Source organism: Salvelinus fontinalis, chromosome 21 (assembly GCF_029448725.1).
Source record: "Salvelinus fontinalis isolate EN_2023a chromosome 21, ASM2944872v1, whole genome shotgun sequence".
Classification (NCBI taxonomy): Eukaryota; Metazoa; Chordata; class Actinopteri; order Salmoniformes; family Salmonidae; genus Salvelinus; species Salvelinus fontinalis.
Window position 1 is genome coordinate 22,790,929 of NC_074685.1, and position 24,081 is coordinate 22,815,009.

The window sequence follows — 24,081 nt, forward strand, 5'->3', positions numbered from 1 at the left end:
ATTATCATCTCAAGCATTTAAAGGAATATCAAGATTATTTTGATTGGGAAGTGTGTCCAATTTCGACGATTATGAGAAATGTCATAATTGACATAGAAGGGCAGTTGGCAATGAAAAGATGGAGCCGATAGACATGGCCATTCTGTTTCTGGATCCTAAGCAACTTGGCAGTATTTTGTTTTTTATGTGTTATTTCCTACATTATTAGCTCAGAACGTCTGTTACACTATTACATACAGCCGAAAATAACTTTTGGATATTAGAGTAGCGGTAACTCACCAGCATTTCTCCCAGAAATACTATATTCCTAAATTGTACTTTTTGTTCATACCCCACAAGGCAATTCCACTTATCCCAGAGACTGCTCCAAGACGCTGCCGGTGGAGAAGAGGTTTTCGGAGTGGACTTTCAGTCCGACTCAGGAGTTGTGCATACCATCCACCACTTCCGAGTGTATTACTTGGTAATGTTCAGTCCCTGGACAATAAAGTAGATGAGCTCAGGGCGAGGACCTCCTTCCAGAGAGACATCAGGGACTGTAACATACTCGGTTTCACGGAATCATGGCTCTCTATACTGTCCCTGTACTCTATACTGTCCCACAGCAAGCTGTGTTTTCAGTACATTCGGCAGACCGGAATAAAGGACTCTCTGGGAAAAAGAAAGGCGGAGGTGTATGTTTCATGATTAACTACTCATGGTCTGATTGTGGTAACATACAGGAACTCAAGTCCTTTTGTTCATCTGACCTAGAATACCTCACAATCAAATGCCGACCGTATTATCTCCAGAGAGAATTCTATTTGGTCTATTTGTATATTCCCCCTCAAGCCGATACCACAAAAGCTCTCAAGGAACTACACTGGACAAAGTTTTATCAACACATTGTCTGCGCCATTCATGCATCAAAAACTTTCCACCCTTGCTACTCTCCATTCCAGGATGGCTACAAGACCCTCCCCCACCCTCCCTTTCGCAAATCAGATCACGCCTCCATCCTGCTCCTCCCTTCCTATAGATAGAAAATCAAACAGAAAGTACCTGTGGTACTGTTCAACACTGGTCTGACCAATCGGAATCCATGCTTTATTCACTTGGACTGGGATATGTTCCGGGTTGCCTCTGACAATAACATTGACTTATACACTGACATGGTGAGTGAGTTTATCAGAAAGTGTATAGGGGATGTTGTTCCCACTGTGATGATTAAAACTTATCCAAACCAAAAACTGTGAATAGATGGCAGCATTCATGAATCACTGTATTTAACCACAGCATGGTGACTGGGAATATGGTTTAGTACAAATAGTCCAGTTATGCCGTTCGTAAGGCAAAATGTCAGTACAGAGAAAAAGTGGAGTCCCAGTTCAACGGCTCAGATATGAGGCGTATGTGGCAGGGACTCCAGACAATCACGGATTATAAAAGGAAAACCAGCCACGTTGCTAACACTGACGTCTTGCTCCTGGACAAGCTAAACACTTTATTCGCCCGCTTCGAGGAAAACACGATGCCGCTGACGCGGGCCACCACCACTCCCATGGACTGTGAGATCTCATTCTTTGTGGCCGACGTGAGTAAGACATTTAAGCGTGTTAACCCTGGCAAGGCTGCCGACCTAGACGGTATGTTTAGGGACATATTAAATCTCTCCCTATCCCAGTCTGTTGTCCCAACTTGCTTCAAGATGACCACCATTGTTCCTGTACCCAAGAAAGTGAAGGTATTACTATTGCTGCGTAGCACTCACTTCTGTCATCATGAAGTGTTTTGAGAGGCTAGTTAAGGATCAAATCACCTCCAACTTAACCGACACACTAGACCCACTGTAATTTGACTACCACCCCAATAGATTCAGGGATGATGAAATCGCCATCGCACTGCACACTGCCTTTCCCATCTGGACAAGAGGAATATTTATGTAAGAATAGTGTTCATTGGCTACAGCTCAGCCTTCAACACCATAGTACCCTCCAAACTCATCACTAACCTCAGGGCCCTGGGTCTGAACCCTGCCCTGTGCAAATGGATCCTGGACTTCCTGATGGTCCGCCCCCAGGTGGTGAAGGTAGGCAATAATACCTCCACTATGCTGATACTTAACACAGGGGCCCCAAAAGGATATGTGCTCAGCCTCATCCTGTACTCCCTGTTCACCCATTACTGCGTGGCCACACACGTCTCCAACTCAATCATCAAGTTTTCAAACCATTTCACCACCTGAGCCTGATTACCAACGATGATGAGATGAGACAGCCTACAAGGAGGAGGTGAGGGTGTGGAGTGGTGCCAGGAAAATAACCTCTCTTTCAACAACAACAAAACAAAGTAACTGATCGTGGACTTCAAGAGACAGCAGAGAGAGCACGCCCCCATCCACATCGACATGGCTGCAGTGGAGAAGGTGAAAAAAGCTTAAAGTTCTTTGGCATATACATCACTGACAATCTGAAATGGTCCACTAATGTAGACAGTGTGATGAAAAAGAAGCAACAGCGCCTCTTCAACCTCAGGAGCCTAAAGAAATCCAGCGTGGCCCCTAAGACCCTCACAAACTTTTACAGATGCACCATTGAGAGCAACCTGTCGGGCTGTATCACTACCTGATACGGCAACTGCACCGTCCACAACCATAGGGCTCTCCAGAGGTTGGTGCAGTCTGCCCATCTCATCACCGGGGGCAAACTGTCTGCCCTCCAAGGACATCTACAGCACCCAGTGTCACAGGAAGGCCAAGAAGATCATCAAGGAACTCAGCCACCCAAGCCACGGCCTGTTCACACCCTGTTACCATCCAGAAGGCGAAGTCATTACATATGCATCAAAGCTGGGCCCGAGAGACTGAAAAACTGTTTCTATCTCAAGGCCATTAGACTGTTAAACAGTCAACACTAGCCGGCCTCCGCCCAGTACCCTGCCCTGAACTTAGTCACTGTCACTAGCTGGCTACCACTCGGTTACTCAACCATGGAACACTGGTCACTTTAATAATGTTTACACACTGTTTAACCCACTTCATATGTATATAAAGTATTCAAGTCAAGGCCTATCCTATTTAACTATTGTTGTACAATTCGTCAGATGTACTACATATTCTATCCATATACTGTCCATAGTATCTATACATCCCATCACACACACAGTGTTGAACAAACATATTTTAGAATTTAGATTATTTAAAGTAGCCACCCTTTGCCTTGATGACAGCTTTGCACACTCTTGGCATTCTCTCAAACAGTTTAATGAGGTAGTCACCTGGAATGCATTTCAATTAACAGGTGTGCCTTGTTAAAAGTTAATTTGTGGAATTTATTTTCTTCTTAATGTGTTTCAGCCTATCAGTTGTGTTGTGACAAAGTAGGGGTAGTATACAGTAGATTGCCCTATTTGGTAAAAGATCAAGTCCATATTATGGCAAGAACAGCTCAATTAAGCAAAGACAAATGACAGTACATCATTACTTTAAGACATGAAGGTCAGTCAATCCTGAATATTTCAAGAACTTTGAAAGTTTCTTCAAGTGCAGTAGCAAAAAAAAAAGCCTCAGATTGCAGGCCAAATAAATGCTTCACAGAGTTCAAGTAAGAGACACATCTCAACATCAACTGTTCAGAGGAGACTGCATGAATCAGACCTTCATGATCAAATTTCTGCAAAGAAACCACTACTAAAGGACACCAATAACAAGAAGAGATTTGCTTGGGCCAAGAAACATGAGCAATGGACATTAGACCGGTGGAAATCTGTCCTTTGGTCTCATGAGTCCAACTTTGAGATTTTTGGTTCCAACCACCGTGTCTTTGTGAGATGCAGAGTAGGTGAACGGATGATTTTTGCATGTGTGTTTCCCACCTTGAAGCATGGAGGAGGAGGTGTGATGGTGTGGGAGTGTTTTGCTGGTGACGCTGTCTGTGATTTATTTAGAATTCAAGGCAGACTTAACCAGCATGGTTACCACAGTATTCTGCAGCGATACGCCATCCCATCTGGTTTTTGCTTATTGGGACTGTCATTTGTTTTTCAACAAGACAATGAACCAACACACCTCCAGGCTGTGTAAGCGCTATTTGACCAAGAAAGAGAGTGATGGAGTGCTGCATCAGATTGCCTGTTCTCCACAATCACCCAACCTCAACCCAATTGAGATGGTTTGGGATGAGTTGGACCGCAGAGGGAAGGAAATCCAGCCAACAAGTGCTTAGCATATGTGGGAACTCCTTCAAGACTCTTGGAAAAGCATTCTTCATGATGCTGGTTGAGAGAATTCCAAGACTGTGCAAAGCTGTCATCAAGGCAAAGGGTGGCTACTTTGAAGAATCTCAAATATAAAATATATTTTGATTTGTTTAACAATCTTTTGGTTACTGCATGATTCCATATGTGTTACTTCATAGTTTTGTTCACTTCACTATTATTCTACAATGTGTAAAATAGTAAAATAAAGAAAAACCCTTGAATGAGTAGGTGTGTCCAAACTTTTGACTGGTACTGTATCTACTTTATATACTATATATATATTGAATATACATATATACACTGCTCAAAAAAATAAAGGGAACACACAACACAATGTAACTCCAAGTCAATCACACCTCTGTGAAATCAAACTGTCCACTTAGGAAGCAACACTGATTGACAATACATTTCACATATTGTTGTGCAAATGGAATAGACAAAAGGTGGAAATTATAGGCAATTAGCAAGACACCCCCAATAAAGGAGTGGTTCTGCAGGTGGTGACCACAGACCACTTCTCAGTTCCTATGCTTCCTGGCTGATGTTTTGGTCACTTTTGAATGCTGGCGGTGCTTTCACTCTAGTGGTAGCATGAGACGGAGTCTACAACCCACACAAGTGGCTCAGGTAGTGCAGCTCATCCAGGATGGCACATCAATGCGAGCTGTGGCAAGAAGGTTTGCTGTGTCTGTCAGCGTAGTGTCCAGAGCATGGAGGCGCTACCAGGAGACAGGCCAGTACATCAGGAGACGTGGAGGAGGTCGTAGGAGGGCAACAACCCAGCAGCAGGACCGCTACCTTCGCCTTTGTGCAAGGAGGAGCACTGCCAGAGCCCTGCAAAATAACCTCCAGCAGGCCACAAATGTGCATGTGTCTGCTCAAACGCTCAGAAACAGACTCCATGAGTGTGGTATGAGGGCCCGATGTCCACAGGTGGAGGTTGTGCTTACAGCCCAACACCGTGCAGGACGTTTGGCATTTGCCAGAGAACACCAAGATTGGCAAATTCGCCACTGGCGCCCTGTGCTCTTCACAGATGAAAGCAGGTTCACACTGAGCACATGAGCACATGTGACAGACGTGACAGAGTCTGGAGACGCCGTGGAGAACATTCTGCTGCCTGCAACATCCTCCAGCATGACCGGTTTGGCGGTGGGTCAGTGGGGTGGCATTTCTTTGGGGGGCCGCACAGCCCTCCATGTGATCGCCAGAGGTAGCCTGACTGCCATTAGGAACCGAGATGAGATCCTCAGACCCCTTGTGAGACCATATGCTGGTGCGGTTGGCCCTGGGTTCCTCCTAATGCAAGACAATGCTAGACCTCATGTGGCTGGAGTGTGTCAGCAGTTCCTGCAAGAGGAAGGCATTGATGCTATGGACTGGCCCGCCCGTTCCCCAGACCTGAATCCAATTGAGCACATCTGGGACATCATGTCTCGCTCCATCCACCAACGCCACGTTGCACCACAGACTGTCCAGGAGTTGGCGGATGCTTTAGTCCAGCTCTGGGAGGAGATCCCTCAGGAGACCATCCGCCACCTCATCAGGAGCATGCCTAGGCGTTGTAGAGAGGTCATACAGGCACGTGGAGGCCACACACACTACTGAGCCTTATTTTGACTTGTTTTAAGGACATTACATCAAAGTTGGATCAGCCTGTAGTGTGGTTTTCCACTTTAATTTTGAGTGTGACTCCAAATCCAGACCTTCATGGGTTGCTAAATTTGATTTCCATTGATCATTTCTCTGTGATTTTGTTGTCAGAACATTCAACTGTGTAAAGAAAAAAGTATTTAATAAGAATATTTCATTCATTCAGATCTAGGATGTGTTATTTTAGTGTTCCCTTTTTTTTGAGCAGTGTATATACATATATATATATATATATATATATATATATATATATATATATATATATATATATATATATATATATATATATATATATATACAGTTGAATACTGAAGTTTACATACACTTAGGTTGGAGTCATTAAAACTACTGTAATTTTTCCAACAATTGTTTACAGACAGATTTTTTCACTTATAATTCACAGGATCACAATTCCAGTGGGTCGGAAGTTTACATACACTAAGTTGACTGTGCCTTTAAACAGCTTGGAAAATTCCAGAAAATGATGTCATGGCTTTAGAAGCTTCTGATAGGCTAATTGACATCATTTGAGGAAATTGGAGGTGTATCTGTGGATGTATGTCAAGGTCTACCTTCAAACTCTGTGTCTCTTTGCTTGACATCCTGGGAAAATCAAAAGAAATCAGCCAAGACCTCAGAAAAAAAATTGTAGACCTCCACAAGTCTGGTTCATCCTTGGGAGCAATTTCCAAACACCTGAAGGTACCACGTTTATCTGTACAAACAATAGTACGCAATTATAAACACCATGAGAACACGCAACCATCATACCGCTCAGGAAGGAGACACGTTCTGTCTCCTAGAGATGAACGTTCTTCGGTGCGAAAAGTGCAAATCAATCCCAGAACAACAGCAAAGGACCTTGTGAAGATACTGGAGGAAACAGGTACACAAGTATCCATATCCACAGTAAAACGAATCCTATATCCACATAACCTGAAAGGCCGCTCAGCAAGGAAGAAACCACTGCTCCAAAACCGCCATAAAAAATCCAGACCACAGTTTGCAACTGCACATGGGGACAAAGAGCGTACTTTTTGGAGAAATGTCCTCTGGTCTGATGAAACGAAAATAGAACTGTTTGGCCATAATAACCATCATTATGTTTGGAGGAAAAGGGGGAGGCTTGCAAGCCGAAGAACACCATCCCAACCATGAAGCACGGGGGTGGCAGCATCATGTTGTGGGGGTGCTTTGCTGCAGGAGGGACTGTTTCACTTCACAAAATAGATCGCATCATGAGCACAGGAAATTTTGTGGATATATTGAAGCAACATCTCAAGACATCAGTCAGGAAGTTAAAACCTGGTCGTAAATAGGTCTTCCAAATGGACAATGACCCCAAGCATACTTCCAAAGTTGTGGCCAAATGGCTTAAGGACAACGAAGTCAAGGTATTGGAGTGGCCATCACAAAGCCCTGACCTCAATCTTATAGAAAATTTGTGGGCAGAACTGAAAAAGTGTTTTTCGAGCAAGGAGGCCTATAATTCTGACTCAGTTACACCAGCTCTGTCAGGAGGAATGGGGCAAAATTCTTAAAATAAGGTAGTGTTCCTAACTGACCTAAGACAGGGAATTTTAGCTCGGATTAAATGTCAGGAATTGTGAAAAACTGAGTTTAAATGTATTTGGCTAAGGTGTATGTAAACTTCCGACTTCAACTGTATATACACTCCAGACTCCAACATTACTCGCCCTAATTGTTAGATGTTACTGCACTGTTGGAGCTAGGAACTCAAGCATTATCAACACCTGCAATAACATCTGCTAAGTATGTGTATGCAACCAATATAATATAATTTGATTTGATAAGCAAGCATGTTTGTGTTTGTGAGTTTGTGTGTGCTTATGAGTATGTGTTTGGCAAAAGAGCATCTAGTGTGTTGTGGGTCAATGTCAACTTTTTTGCAATATATGCATTGTGCTGTTATGTCGAGATTTAGCGATATGAGATTCTCAGCCAATTTTAACTCATTCTCTCTCTCTCTCTCTCTCTCTCTCTCTCTTTTATCTCTCTCTCTCTCTCTCTCTCTCTTTTATCTCTCTCTCTCTCTCTCTCTCTCTCTTTTATCTCTCTCTCTCTCTCTCTCTCTCTCTCTTTTATCTCTCTCTCTCTCTCTCTCTCTCTTTTATCTCTCTCTCTCTCTCTCTCTCTTTTATCTCTCTCTCTCTCTCTCTCTCTTTTATCTCTCTCTCTCTCTCTCTCTTTTATCTCTCTCTCTCTCTCTCTCTCTTTTATCTCTCTCTCTCTCTCTCTCTTTTATCTCTCTCTCTCTTTTATCTCTCTCTCTCTCTCTCTCTCTCTCTTTTATCTCTCTCTTTTATCTCTCTCTTTTATCTCTCTCTCTGTAGGTGACCGTGTTCATCTATACAGACCTGATGTTGGTGACCAGAGAGGATGAACCAGGGAGATGTAACGTCCTACAGAACCCTCTATTTCTCAGACAACTACGGCTACAGGACGGTCAGTGTTTCAACCCTTAAACAGAAACCTTAGTGCTGGCCCTGGTGCTAACAGACATGACCCCAACATGAACCCCTTTAACCCCCCTGTCCCTAAGACAGCTTTGACGGTCAATGCATAAACCCCATAGGCCCAACCTTGACCTTGTTGACCTGACCGATCATAGACTTGACAGTTACCCTCAAACCCTCAACCTCAGACAATGCTGAGACTACAGGATGGATTTCCTAAAAACAGTTGAGACGAGAAGGAGGTACTAGTTGCTGACCCTTGACGTGGACCTTACTCTAAATCGGACCCTTAGCATCTACCATGTGTAGGCCAGCAACAGTGAATTACAAGGAAATCTCCCTGTAAGATAGAGATCCATAAGGTGTATTTTTATCTGTTTTTTAAATCTAATTTTACTGCTTGCATGAGTTACTTGATGTGGAATAGAGTTCCATGTAGTCATGGCTCTATGTAGTACTGTGCGCTTCCCATAGTCTTTTCCAGACTTGGGGACTGTGAAGAGACCTCTGGTGACATGTCTTGTGGGGTATGCATGGGTGTCTGAGCTGTGTGCCAATAGTTGAAACAGACAGCTTGGTGCATTCAACATGTCAATATCTCTCACAAATACAAGTAGTGATGAAGTCAGTCTCTTCTCCACTTTGAGGTTTAGGGTTTAATGAATGATTTGTCCCATATACAATGCTTTAAGTTTTTGAAATATCTAGGACTAACTTATGACTTGCAGTCATTTCAGTTGCTGTGGTAGCTGACGTGAATAGTGTTGAGTCATCCGCATACATAGACACACTGGCTTTACCCAAAGCCAGTGTCATGTCGTTAGTAAAGTTTGAAAAATGTACGGGGCCTAGACAGCTGCCCTGGGGAATTCCTGATTCTACCTCTGCATTCTGTTAGACAGGTAACTCTTCATCCAGAATATAGCAGGGTGTGTAAAGCCATAAAACATATGTTTTTTCAGAAACAGAATATGATCAATAATATCAAAAGCCGCAGTGAAGGCTAACAAAACAATCTTTCTATCATACATTTCTCTCAGCCATTCATCAGTCATTTGTGTAAGTGCTGTGCTTGTTGACTGTCCTTCCCTACAAGCGTGATGAAAGTCTGTCGTTAATTTGTTTACTGTAAAATAGCGTTGTTTCTTGTCAACAACAATAGAAAATAAAAAAGTTTACAAAGCGTTGGTAACAGGCTGATTGGTCGGGTATTTGAGCCAGTAAAAGGTGCTTTAGTATCCTGAAAGGAGGGGAATAACTTTTGCTTACCTCCAGGCCTGAAGGCACACACTTTCTAGTAGGCTTAAATTGAAGATATGGCAGATAGGAGTGGCAATATTGTCCTCTATTATCCTCAAAAATGTTCCATCCAAGTTGTCAGAACCCGGTGGCTTGTTATTGTTGATAGACAACAATAATGTTTTCACTTCTTCCACACTTACTTTCTGGAATTCAAAATGACAATGCTTGTCTTTCATAATTTGGTCAGATATATTTGGATGTGAAGTGTCAGGATTTGTTGCTGGTATGTCATGCCTAAATTAGATAACCTCTCTGGAGCAGGCGTTCCGCTAGAGAACCACCTCGACAACATCCGGTGAAATTGCAGAGCACCAAATTCAAAATACAGAAATAGTCATAATAAACATTAATAAAAATACAAGTTTTATACATCGGCTTAAAGATGAACTTCTTGTTAATCCAGCGGCTTTGTCAGATTTCAAAAAGGCTTTACGGCGAAAGCATACCATGCGATTATCCGAGGACAGCGCCCCGCTTACAATAGCATACAAATATTTTCCAACCAAGTAGAGGAGTCACGAAAGTCAGAAATAGCGATAATGTAACGAATGTCGTCGGGAGAAGGAGAAGAGGACCAAGGTGCAGCGTGGTAAGTATTCATAATACGTTATTTTAATAAATATGAACACTCTAACAAAACAACAACACGACAAACGAACAGTTCTGTAAGGTGACGAAAAACACTAAACAGAAAATAATCACTCACAACTCAAAGTGGGAAAACAGGCTACCTAAATATGGTTCTCAATCAGAGACAACGATAGACAGCTGCCTCTGATTGAGAACCACACACGGCCAAACACAAAGAAATAGACAACATAGAACACCAGACATAGAATGCCCACCCAAACTCACGCCCTGACCAACCAAAATAGAGACATAAAAAGGATCTCTACGGTCAGGGCGTGACAGAATTAATCACTTACCTTTGAAGATCTTCATCTGGTTGCAGTCACCAGCTACACAATAAATGTTTGTTTTGTTTGATAAAGTCCCTCTTTATATCCTAAAAACTCAGTTATGTTGGCGCATTTTATTCAGTAATCCACTGGCTCAATCAACGATGGTCAAAACATGCAGATGAATACATCCTAATGGAACTAGGTAGAGTTTGTCGAAACATGTTAAACGATGTTTATAATTAATGCTCAAGTTGTCAATTGTCTAAATAATCTATATTATTTCACCCGGACAATAGCATAATAAATAGAAAGGAAAAACAACGAAGGGTGTGCACTCGGTCACACGCGCAAACCAGCACTGCATGATTCTACAGTCCACTGACAGAAAGGTCTCATTCTTCTTCATTTTCCAGAAAACAAGCCTGAAACAATGTCTAAAGACTGTTGACATCTAGTGGAAGCCATAGGAACTGCAATCTGGGTCCTAACCCATTAGATACTGTCACGCCCTGACCTTAGAGATCCCTATTACTCTCTATGTTTGGTTAGGTCAGGGTGTGACTCGGGTGGGAAAATCTATGTTGTTTATTTCTTTGTTTTGGCCGAGTGTGGTTCCCAATCAGAGGCAGCTGTCTATCGTTGTCTCTGATTGGGGATCATATATAAGTTGTCATTTTCCGTTTGGGTTTTGTGGGATCTTGTTTTCTGTATAGTTTATTTGCCTTACAGAACTGTGCGCTTTCGTTTCACTTTGGTTATTTTGTTTGAGTGTTTTTTTGAAAATAAATATCATGAACACTTTCCACGCTGCGCTTTGGTCCACTCCTTTCGATGAGAGCCCGTTACAGATACTCTATAGGCATTCAATTGAAACCTACCCACATAAAAAATCCCACTTCCTGGATGGATTTTCCTTAGGTATTTGCCTGCCATATCAGTTATGTTTTACTCACAGATGTTATCTTAACAGTTTTGGTAACTTTAGAGTGTTTTCTATCCAAATCTACCAATTATATGCATATCCTAGCTACTGGGCCTGAGTAACAGGCAGTTTACTTTGGGCACGCTTCTCATCCAGATGTCGAAATACTGCCCCCAAGCCATAAGAAGATAATCTACATTAGCTAAAAATCATTAAAGTAGTTGGCAATATCAGTGGGTTTTGTGATTAATGAGCCATCTGATTCAATGAATGATAGAGCGGAGTTTTCCTTTTTGCCTAAAATGTCTTTTAAGGTGCCCCACATTCTTTATGCCATTTATCATTGTTTAATAGTGTAGTTTCTTCTTCTTTTTATTCAGTTTAGTCATATTATATCTCAATTTGCAGTACGTTTGCCAATTGGTTGTACAGCCAGACCTATTTGCCATTTATTTTGCCTCATCCCTTTCAACCATACAGTTTTTCAATTCCTCATCAATCCACAGGGATTTAACAGTTTTTTTTTCTTTCTTTTTCCCCCCGTTCAAATATTTTTTATTCAACACACACAAGAATGGTGTATAGGTATAAAAGACAGGTATACAATTCTTATCTAAACATAAAAGAGCAGACTGAAACAAAAAGACCCAGAGTTCTGGGTACAAAACAAATATTACAAAACAAGACATACAGAACAGGGACAGGTAGAAAGAAAGAGGGTAGATGTCCTCCCCTTTATCCCTCCCCCACTTCTTCCCCCCCTTTATCCCTTCCCCCTATTTCCCTCCCGACTGCTCGGGTGGCGGTGCCAGCACATGCTGCCCAAAGGTGGATTCAAATATTACAATTGAGAGTGCGTTAAAAAGTACAAATCCACAGCGCCGAATAGGCCAAGTAAGAGAGGAAAGGTTGCCAGATTTGATCAAATGTTGATAATTTATTGGTCAGTATATATTTAATTCTTTCTAAGTGTACAGTGTTTGCCAATTCGCTGAGCCATATTTTGGTAGTGGGCGCTTCCCTCCTTTTCCAAAACAACGAGATTAGTTTTTTTTGCCGAAATGAGACTGTAAGAGTCGAGTTGTTTTTGAGGGTTGGTTAATCCGTTTAGGGAATCAGACACTCCCAGGATTATCAGAAGCGGGTCTGGGTCAATTGAAGTATCCAGAACTCCAAAAATTCCACACCAATAACCATACAAACTAGAGCATAGGGCAAAGCAGTGGAGAAGTGTACCCTGTGCAGCCTGACATTTATCACACATAGGGGATGTATCAGGAAATATCCTCTGCAGTTTGGTTTTGGAATAGTGTAATCTGTGTAATACCTTGAATTGTATGAGACGATGTCTGGAGTTAATGGAGCAGGTGTGGATATACTCCAAGCTATCTTCCCAGTCTGCCACCGAAATGTCAGTCCCTAGTTCTTCCTCCCATTTTGCCTTAATGGCATCTGTAGAAGGTGTGCTAACAGATTGAAAAGCATCATTTAGACGAGATATCAGTTTGTCTGAGGTGGGGGAGGTTTTTATGCATCCGTCAAACATGGAAGGCTTAGCGTTCCCAAATGTTGGGAGGTGTTTTCTAACATAGTCTCTGATTTGTAGGTCTCTGAAAAAGTTACTTCTGGGAAGATTATAGGTTTCCCTTTAGCAACTCAAAGGAAGCAAAGGTCCCTTCTATATATAAATCCCCTATGGTACTTATCCCCAACTCTCCCCATTGCTCAAAGGTGTTATCAAGGGTAGAGGGGGCAAAGGAGGGGTTCCTGGCAACAGGGAGCATGAATGACATTGGTCTAAGCTCAAAGTGGATTTTAATTTGCTTCCAGATTCGGATTGTGCTATGTATAATAGGGTTGTTACGATAAAGTGACCTCTCCAGATTGACAGGCGACAAAATCACAGCACCAATAGAGAAGGGGTGACACTCCTCACGCTCCATACTAAGCCAGCTGGGTGACGGACGTGCGTCATCCAGCAAAAACGTAACAGCGCGGAGGTTAGCGGCCCAGTAATAAAATATAAAATTTGGGAGAGACAATCCTCCTTCCGTTTTGGATTTGCAGAGGTGTTTTTTTACCTATCCTGTGTGTTTTATAATCCCAGATGAAAGGATTGATAATTGAGTCCAGATGTTTATGAAAGGATTTAGGTATGAATACTGGGATGTTCTGGTATAGGTAGAGCAGTTGTGGGGGGGAGACCATTTTAATGGCATTAATTCTTCCGAGCAGAGAAATTGGGAGAGTTCTCCAAAATTGTATGTTTGTCTTGAGTTTTTGCATCAGAGAGGGGAAATTCTCTTTAAATAGTAAGGAGTATTGTTTGGTAACTACAATTCCTAGATAGGTACATTTTTCTGAAGATATCTTGACTGGAAGATGTTCTAACCAGGAGGTGTTTTGTTGGAACAAGAGTGAATTGGCATTAATTCACTCTTGTTCCAATTTATTCTGTATCCCGAGAAGGTACCAAACAAATTAATCACATCAAGAATAGCTGGAATACTAGCTTGGGGTTCTGTTACATAGAGGAGAATGTCATCTGCGTATAGGGAAATCTTATTTAGAGTATCTTTAGTATTATAGCCGTGTATTGCTGCATGAGATCTGATCGCCTGAGCGAGAGGTTCAATGATTAGGGCGAAGAGCATAGGCGACTGCGCACAACCCTGCCTTGTCCCTCTGTAAAGGATAAATCGTGGCGACAATGATTGGTTAGTGAGTATTCTCGCACAGGGGTTCCTATATAAAAGCTGGATCCAATTTATGAACCCATCTCCAATATTACATTTCTGTAGGACCTTGAATAGATAGGACCACTCAACTTGGTCAAAAGCCTTTTCGGCGTCAAGAGATATAACGGCAAGGTCCACGTTGGGTAGATTTAACAGTTTTTAATGTAATTTTCTTAATGGGTGCATGCTTATTAGTAAGTGGAATAAGCAATTTCATAAATGTGTCAAGTGCAGCATCTGGTTGCTCCTCATTACACACCACGAACCAACAAATATTCTTTACATCAACAACATAGGAATCGTTATAAAATGTATTGTATGACCTCATATACACTATATTAGGCCCAACCTTTGGAACTTTGGTTTCCCTAGATATGGCAACTATATTGTGATCACTACATCCAATGGATTTGTGTACTGCTTTCAAAACAAATTTCTGCAGCATTAGTAAATATGTGCTCAATACGTATGGATGATTTCATGATAACCTGAACCAGGTTGCAGGCACCAGTTACAGTTTGAAACTTTCTCTTGAGTGGGCAGCCTGTTGAAAGCCAGTTAATATTTAAATCACCCAGAAAATGTTCCTCTCTATGGATATCACATACATTATTAAGCATTTCACACGTTATCCAGATACTGATTGTTAGCACTTGGTGGTCTATAACAGCTTCCCACCAGAATGGGCTTTAGGTGAGGCAGATGAACCTGTAGCCATATTACTTCAACAGTGTTTGACATGAGATCCTCTCTAATCTTTACAGGAATGTAGTTATGAATATAAACAACCACACCTCCACCTTTGGCATTTCTGTCTTTTCTGTAGATCTTAAAACCAAATTAACAGCCATTAAAATAAAGTTATCTTTCTTCTCTTTCTTGTGATGTAAGTTTCAAGACGGTGCGTTAAATCCCCAACAAAGCATTCTTATAGATTCAACGGAAATACAATGTATTTTATTCAGCCCATTCAGCCATTACCAGACCGGGTGTGTTTGACAAGTCATTACAAAAATGTCTGTGGTTGGTACGTTAATGGAAAAAAAATGACAGTCACAAGCAAGAGTACGAAAGAGTCTCAAGATTAAAATGAAAGCAATCAATCCAGCGATATTTAAGTAACAAGTGGATTTTGCACCCCTCAAACACAGGAAATAGATGGCTGGAAAAGACAGATCCTCAGGTGGGCGGGGCACCCCTCAAACACAGGAAATAGATGGCTGGAAAAGACAGATCCTGAGGTGGGCGGGGCACCCCTCAAACACAGGAAATAGATGGCTGGAAAAGACAGATCCTCAGGTGGGCGGGGCACCCCTCAAACACAGGAAATAGATGGCTGGAAAAGACAGATCCTCAGGTGGGCAGGGCACCCCTCAAACACAGGAAATAGATGGCTGGAAAAGACAGATCCTCAGGTGGGCGGGGCACCCCTCAAACACAGGAAATAGATGGCTGAAAAAGACAGATCCTCAGGTGGGTGGGGCACCCCTCAAACACAGGAAATAGATGGCTGGAAAAGACAGATCCTCAGGTGGGTGGGGCACCCCTCAAACACAGGAAATAGATGGCTGGAAAAGACAGATCCTCAGGTGGGTGGGGCATGCATATTGCTACTTACACATCTACTGATTCCATGGTTTCATTTCAAGCAGGACATACTGTAGGAAACCTACAATATTTCCCTAATGTATATACAGTCATGTAAATGAATAAATGCCATGTTATTTTTATGGCCCCGTAGTAGTGATTCTTCCAGTGGGATATTTAGGCTGAATGTGAACCAAACACTGGTCGTCTGTCTTTCTGGTTCTCAGCTATATAAACACTCCTCTCAGTTGGCACCTTGCAAAGAATATAGTAGTTTGGCCCACAGTATAACAAAGCACTGCAGGTCAAATAAATGCCTCTTACTGTCAATGCATGTGTTCATAATGTAGAGAGGCGATGGAGAGGGTTCTGACTCAGAGTAGAGAGCTGGGGTTACAGTAGGCCAGAGCCGGCTGGATGCTAGTGAGATCCTTTCAGTGTGAAGAGGCTGTGAGTGAGTGTGTGTGTATGTGTACGCATTCATGAGAAAGTGAGATCTGTTGATATACTGCAGAGAGTCCAGTCATACTGATCAGCTGTGGTTGGACAGTGTGGAGCCCAAACCGAGTCACAATATCCTGGGGGGTCTGTCCTGTCACGCCCCATCCCTGCAACTACATACTGTATGTCTGTGATGCACTTGAGAGCACCCTTATCTCTCCTTTTTTATGTCTCACTCTCACTCTCCCCCACCCTCTCTTTCATTATCTCTATCTCTTTCTCTCTTCTTCCCCAATTCTGGCTATCTCACCATCCATGCCTGAGGGGACATCTGTCATTAAATATGGTACCTTATAAAACTCTTCTCCCTCCTTTTTTCTATCTGTTTCTCTCTGTCTCTCTCTGTCCCTCCCTCTCTCTCTTTCACTTGTTACTTTTACATATTCCCTCTGAAATGACAGCTCAAACTAAAACTTTATATAATTGTCCCTAAGACAACACCCCATTAAAACGCCGGTTTTAGTTATTGAACTACATGTGTTATCAGTGTAACAGTTATACCATTCAACAGTCCAGTATGTGACCGCCTTCTTTGACATATGAAGTGAGCTACTGGTCAGGCTAGGGAGAGGTTAGCTATTATTATGTGTTTAACCCAACAGATGACAGGGCATTACATTATGTTGCATTACATTAGCTCATGTTCTGGCCCCTGAGACACAACACACAGGAGGGGGATGTAGGAGGTCTATCCTCCCCATGGACAGTGCTCTCAGCTGGGTCACGCTCTGCATGGTTTCCCCCTGCACCCCTCCACCACAGTGGAATAGGAAGTCATCAGGGGATGGGAGGGATGTGTGTGTGAGTGGGAGGGGGGTGTACAAGGAGGGTGCATCTCCACCCGCCTATCATTGTTATTTTAGTACGGCAGGGCCTCTCAGGAAAGAGGCTCCGGGGACTGTGTTTGTTTCAACCAGGGTGGTGTGTGTGTGAGTAAGTGAGGTGGGGCAGAAGTGGGACAGGGGATTTCCTGTGACCCTGTCACCTACTATAGAGACAGGGGTGTGGAGCGTGGGAAAGACAGAGGGTGCTAAGAGAGAGCACCACAACAGACACACAAACTACACCCCCACACACACTGTTGTGTGTACCTGCAGAGCACAGTCACATCAAGCAAAACATTTGTAATTTGCGAAACATCACATAAAAGGGGCCTGTTATTAAAAGGGCCCTTATATAGTATGATATTTTCTTATTTAGCATTTGAGAAGCATCTTATAAAGGCTGTATGAATTCTTCATAAAGAATGACAAGTTATCCTTTGTTATCCTTTTTTAAAGAATGATTAGAATAGTCCAACAGTATTAGTCCATCAGTATTAGTCCATCAGTATTAGTCCATCAGTATTAGTCCAACAGTATTAACAGGCTGTAATTGCCATAAAAGCTGTGATCTCCCTCCCCATGTGCAGTAGATGTCTTAATGGGACTCAGGCGGCTCTCCTGCAACTGTAAAATAAATGCAAGAGTGACCTCTGGTGTTGAATTGGAAGAATCACAAGCATTCTGATCTGGTTCTGACAACAATTTGAGATTAGAGTGAGGAGATGCAGTATTCTGCCTAACAATCTCACTCGACTGCCCCCCGCGGTTAGTGATACACAGGCTGTCCATGGAAGTCTGTGTTCGACGAGCAGTTTCTCTTTCAAAGTACTAATTTTTTGATATACAGTGCATGTACAACGTCACAGAAACATGACTGCCTTCAATGTGAAGTTCTAACATGAGTTGGGATGGTAAGAGGGAGTTTTATTATTTTATTTGACTGAGAATGTTCATTAGTCAATAAATATAGTGCTGAAACTGTGATACTGACATTGGCATAAGATCAGAAATATTGTTTTGGTTTAATGTCCTGACAGGTCTGCAGACCATGATTAATGTAAAATCAATAACCAATTACGATTACACCTTAATTGCTGTGTTTGTCATAGTCAGTCAGGTTCTTTGTACAGTCGACTTTTCGTGTCATAAATCAATTTAACAGTGGTATTATTTATGGTTGACCAATATGCTAATTAATGTAGTAATTAGTGAAGTAACAGTATTGTACAAGTATACTAATATCATAATATAGTGATATTGCAAATATTATTGTAAGTGAGTATACAGCAACCCTTGGGGACGAACATGACCTCAGTGGTGTGAAGGGTAGAGTGTGTGAACCTTCTCCCCAGTGTTCCTAAGGGATACAACTGTACAACAGAATCTACATTAGTTCACTATATCTCTGCCTGGATCTCCCCTAGCAAATGACAATATAATAGTGTCTGCTACATCTAGTGTTCTACCTTGCTCTTATTTCTCTGACCTTGACATAGGCAGGTACACACACACACACACACACATACACATACACACACACACACACACACACACACACACACACACACACACACACACACACACACACACACACACACACACACACACACACACACACACACACACACACACACACACAGACAGTAGGGTTGAATTGCGGGAACCCAGTTATTGAGATTTACCGCCCAAAACCACTTAGTTTTTTAAGGAATGAATAACTGCGAGTGTCCGTAGAGAGCCTTTTTATGTCTCTATTTGGTTTGGTCAGGGTGTGATTTGGGTGGGCACTCTATGTTCTTTATTTCTATGATTTGTGTTTCTATGTTTTGGCCTGGTATTTTTCTCAATCAGGGACAGCTGTCTATCGTTGTCTCTGATTGGGAATCATACTTAGGCAGCCCTTTTTCCCACCTGTGATGGTGGGTAGTTATCTTTGTTAGAGGCACTATTGCCCTGTGAGCTTCACGGCTGTATCTTCGTTTCTTGTTTTGTTGGCGACATTTACTAAAATAAAAGAGAATGTACGCTTACCACGCTGCACCACGCTGGAGGATATGGCAGGGGACAAGACCCTGCCATGGAAACAGGCTGAAGTAGTGAGGTAGGAACGACTTCGCTACCAGGAGTCACGGCAACAGAGCAGGCACGAGAGGCAGCCAATTTTTTTGGGGTGGGGCACACGAGGAGATTGGCTGAGTCAGGTTGGAGACCTGAGCCAACTCCCCGTGCTTACCGGAGGGAGCGTCATACTGGTCAGGCACCGTGTTATGCGGTGGAGCGCACGGTGTTTCCAGTGCGCGATCATAGCCCGGTGCGCTACATTCCAGTTCCCCGCATTGGACGGGCTAGAGTGAGCATCCAACCAGGCCGGAAGGTGCCGGCTCAGCGCATCTGGCCTCCAGTGCGTCTCCACGAACCAGGATATCCTGCGCCGGCTCTGTGCACTGTATCTCCGGTGCGTCTGCACAGCCCAGTGCGTCCTGTGCCAGCGCCCCGCATCTGCAGGGCAAAAATAACCATCCAGCCAGAACGGGTTGTGCAGGCTCTAAGCTCGGGACCTCCAGTGCGCCTCCACGGCCCAGTATATCCTGTGCCTGCCCCCAGAACCAGGCCTGCTGTATGTCTCCCCAGCCTGGTGAGTCCTGTGCCTGCCCCCAGAACCAGGCCTCCTGTATGTCTCCCCAGCCTGGTAAGCCCAGTGGCAGCTCCACGCACCAGGCTGCCAGTACGTCTCCTCAGTCCATTGAGACCTGTTCCGGCTCTACGGAAGAAGCCTCCAGTGATGATCCATGGCACGAAGCCTCCAGGGATGATCCATGGCACGAAGCCTCCAGTGATGATCCATGGCACGAAGCCTCCAGTGATGATCCATGGCACGAAGCCTCCAGCGATGATCCATGGCACGAAGCCTCCAGCGATGATCCATGGCACGAAGCCTCCAGCGACGTCCCGCACCAGAGCCTCCAGCGACGGCCTCCAGTCCAGAGCCTCCAACGACGGTCCCCAGTCCGGAACCTCCAACGACGGTCCCCAGTCCGGGGCCCGCAACGAGGGTCCCCAGTCACCGAGGCAACGAGGGTCCCCACACCAGAGGCGCCACCAAAGTGGCGTGAGCAAGAGGTGGAGCGGGGTCTACGTCCCGCACCAGAGCCGCCACCGCGGATAGATGCCCACCCAGACCCTCTCCTATAGGTTCAGGTTTTGCAGCCGGAGTCCGCACCTTTGGGGGGGGGGGTGTACTGTCACGCCCTGAGGGTGTGATTTGGGTGGGCATTCTATGTTCCTTATTTCTATGATTTGTGTTTCTATCTTTTGGCCGGGTCTGGTTCTCAATCAGAGACAGCTGTCTATCGTTGTCTCTGATTGGAAATCATACTTAGGCAGCCCGTTTTCCCACCTGTGATGGTGAGTAGTTATCTTTGTTAGTGGCACTAATGCCCTCTTAAGCTTCACGGTCGTTTCTTTGTTTTCTTGTTTTGTTGACGACGTTTACACTAATTAAAGAAAATGTACACTTACCACGCTGCACCTTGGTCTCATCCTTCCGACGAGAGTGACAGCGAGAAAACGCTCAATAGTAATACAATATTACAATAAATTATTTATATGAACATGATGTGAAATTGAACTGCTAAATTATGTGATGTCTAAATCTGCATTCTCTACGGCTTTCTCTCTGGTCACTGTATGATCAACGCTCAAGACCGACAGCCCATCTCAGTATGTACACCTATTATCAGTTAAACTTACATTTGCTGTGGCATAGCCTGTGCTACAGTGATATAAAGACAGAATGCACGTCTAATTTACACATCTCCATCTGGCTTTCTGGGGTCACCTTATTTCTTTATTGTGGTGATATATATTATTTGTTTAAATTGCAGCTACAGAGTTTGAAACACTCCTATATCGTTGCTTTAAATCAGTGCATGAACGAGCACTCTCTCAGCAGTCTCTCCCTCTCCATCAATTGCGTTCAAACTGTATCCAAAATAGATAATCCTGTTCAAGTGGATTCGGCAGTGGATTCGGAAAGTATTCAGACCCCTTGACTTTTTGCACATTTTGTTACATTACAGCCTTACTCTAAAATTGATTCAATTGATTTTTTTCTTCATCAATCTACACACAATACCCCATAATGACAAAGCAAAAACAGGTTTTTATACATTTTTGCAAATGTATTAAAAATCAAAAGCTGAAATATCACATTTACGTAAGTATTCAGACCCTTTACTCAGTACATTATTGAAGCACCTTTGGCAGTGATTACAGCCTCAAGTTTTTGGGGGTATGACGCTACAAGCTTGACACACCTGTATTTGGCGAGTTTCTCCCATTCTTCTCAGCAGATCCTCTCAAGATCTGTCAGGTTGGATGGGGAGCGTCACTGCACAGCTATTTTCAGGTCTCCCCAGAGATGTTCAATTGGGTTCACGTCCGGTTTCTGGGTGGGCCACTCAAGGACATTCAGAGACTTGTCCCGAAGCCACTCCTGCGTTGTCCTGGCTGTGTGCTTAGGGCCGTTGTCCTGTTGGAAGGTGAACCTTCTCCCCAGTCTGAGTTTCTGAGTGCAGTGGAGCAGGTTTTCATGAAGGATCTCTGTGTAATTGGCTCCGATAATCTTTCGCTCGATCCTGACTAGCCTCCCAGTCCTGAAAAACGTCCCGCAGCATGATACTGCCACCACCATGCTTCACCGTAGGGAGGTGCCCGGTTTCCTCCAGATGACACTTGGCATTCAGGCCAAAGAGTTCAATCTTGGTTTCATTAGACCAGAGAATCTTGTTTCTCATGGTCTGATAATCCTTTAGGTGCCTTTTGGCAAACTCCAAGCGGGCTGTCATGTTCCTTTTTAATGACAGGTGTGTGCCTTTCCAAATCGTATCCAATCAAAGGAATTTACCACAAAAGGACTCCAATCAAATTGTAGAACCATCTCAAGGATGATCAATAAATGTCTTTAATGTAAGGCTCATAAAATGTCTTTAAATCAGGCTCAGGAATCAGGCTTGAATTTTTAAACAAAAATCTAATCAAATCCAGACATAAACCTATTTAGATGCATTATAATGCTTAGAATGATATTTCCGGTATTGGCGGGAAATATTGGGTTACCCGGGACAAAAATGATTTATTGTCTGGATGGAACATTTGTAAAATACCAGGAAGATATTCAACCTTAGTTAACAGACAGTGCTCTCACTGTGGTAGACAGTGGAGACAGGTTGACAGCTTGGAGTTAGAGGACCAGACACTATGGCAGGTGGGACCATCACACACCATCACAGCCTGTCTCATTCCATTAAGGAAGAAACAAGGACTGGGACACGCACACACGCACGCACGCGCACGCGCACACGCACACGCACACGCGCGCACACACACACACACACACATCCACAGTTTGTTTGTATATGTGTGATGGGTGGGAGAGATGTAATGTCGATAACTATCAAGGCTTAGAGATCTTTATCACACCCTCTTGGCCGCCATATTTCCTCTCCTCAGCAGATGGCGTGATTGAGGAAATGGATGGATGGAGGGAGGGAATGGATTTCTCATGTCTTTCCTTGGCCGAAGTTGATCACAAACCTCAGCCTGGAGCAAAGATCTTTTTAAGTTTGATCTTAAGGTTACTCGAATCCCTGGCTGTGACCCCAGTCTCCGAGGGTGTCTCAGGGGGAGTGGGATATGCAAAAATCACATTTCCATTTCACACCACACACTGTACTTGCAGTGAAAATTGACAAATATAAGCACACCCTAGTTGACCTTTGATACATATACAGTTAGGACATCTACTTTGTGCATGACACAAGTCATTTTTCCAACAATTGTTTAACAGACAGATGAGTTCACTTATAATTCACTGTATCACAATTCCAGTGGGTCAGAAGTTAACATACACTAAGTTGACTGTGCCTTTAAACAGCTTGGAACATTCCAGAAAAGTATGTCATGGCTTTAGAAGCTTCTGATAGGTTAATTGATGTAATTAGAGTCAATTGGAATTGTACCTGTGGATGTATTTCAAGGACTACCTTCAAACTCAGTGCCTCTTTGCTTGACATCATGGGGAAATCAAAAGAAATCAGCCAAGACCTCAGAAAATAAATTGTAGACCTCCACAAGTCTGGTTCATCTTTGGGAACATATTCCAAACGCCTGAAAGTACCACGTTCATCTGTACAAACAATAGTACGCAAGTATAAACACCATGGGACCACGCAGCTGTCATGCCTCTCAGGAAGGAGACGTGTTCTGTGTACTTTGTTGCGAAATGTGCAAATCAATCCCATAACAACAGCAAAGGACCTTGTGAAGATGCTGGATGAAACAGGTACAAAAGTATGTATATCCACAGTAAAACGAGTCCTATATCCACATAACCTGAAAGGCCGCTCAGCAAGGAAGAAACCACTGCTCCAAAACCGGCATAAAAAAGCAAGACTATGGTTTGCAACTGCACATGGGAACAAAGATCGTACTTTTTGTGGAAATATCCTCTGGTCTGATGAAACAAAAATATAACTATTTTGCCATAATGACCATCGTTATGTTTGGAGGGAAAAGGGGGAGGCTTGCAAGCCGACGAACACCATCCCAACCGTGAAGCACGGGGGTGGCAGCATCATGTTGTGGGGGTGTTTTGCTGCAGGAGGGACTGGTGCACTTCACAAAATAGATGGCATCATGAGTACAGGAAATTGTGTGAATATATTGAAGCCATCAGTCAGGAAGTTAAAGCTTGGTCGCAAATGGGTCTTCCAAATGGACAATGACCCCAAGCATACTTCCAAAGTTGTGGCCAAATGGCTTAAGGACAACAAAGTCAAGGTATTGGAGTGGCTATCACAAAGCCCTCCCTGTCCTATAGAACATTTGCGGGCAGAACTGAAAAAGCGTGTGCAAGCAAGGAAGCCTACAAACCTGACT

The 24,081-nt window shown here is 43.4% G+C and overlaps 1 protein-coding gene across 5 annotated transcripts in view; it reads left to right on the forward strand.

The window, feature by feature from the left end:
• LOC129818464 (regulator of G-protein signaling 3-like) overlaps window positions 1-24,081 on the forward strand; it is a 229,817-nt gene that overhangs the window by 56,564 nt on the left and 149,172 nt on the right. For all 5 annotated transcript variants that reach the window (XM_055874372.1, XM_055874371.1, XM_055874368.1 and 2 more), the window contains one exon: window positions 8,244-8,355. In XM_055874372.1, coding sequence (XP_055730347.1) covers window positions 8,244-8,355 — 112 coding nt within the window. The remainder of the gene's footprint in view (window positions 1-8,243; window positions 8,356-24,081) is intronic.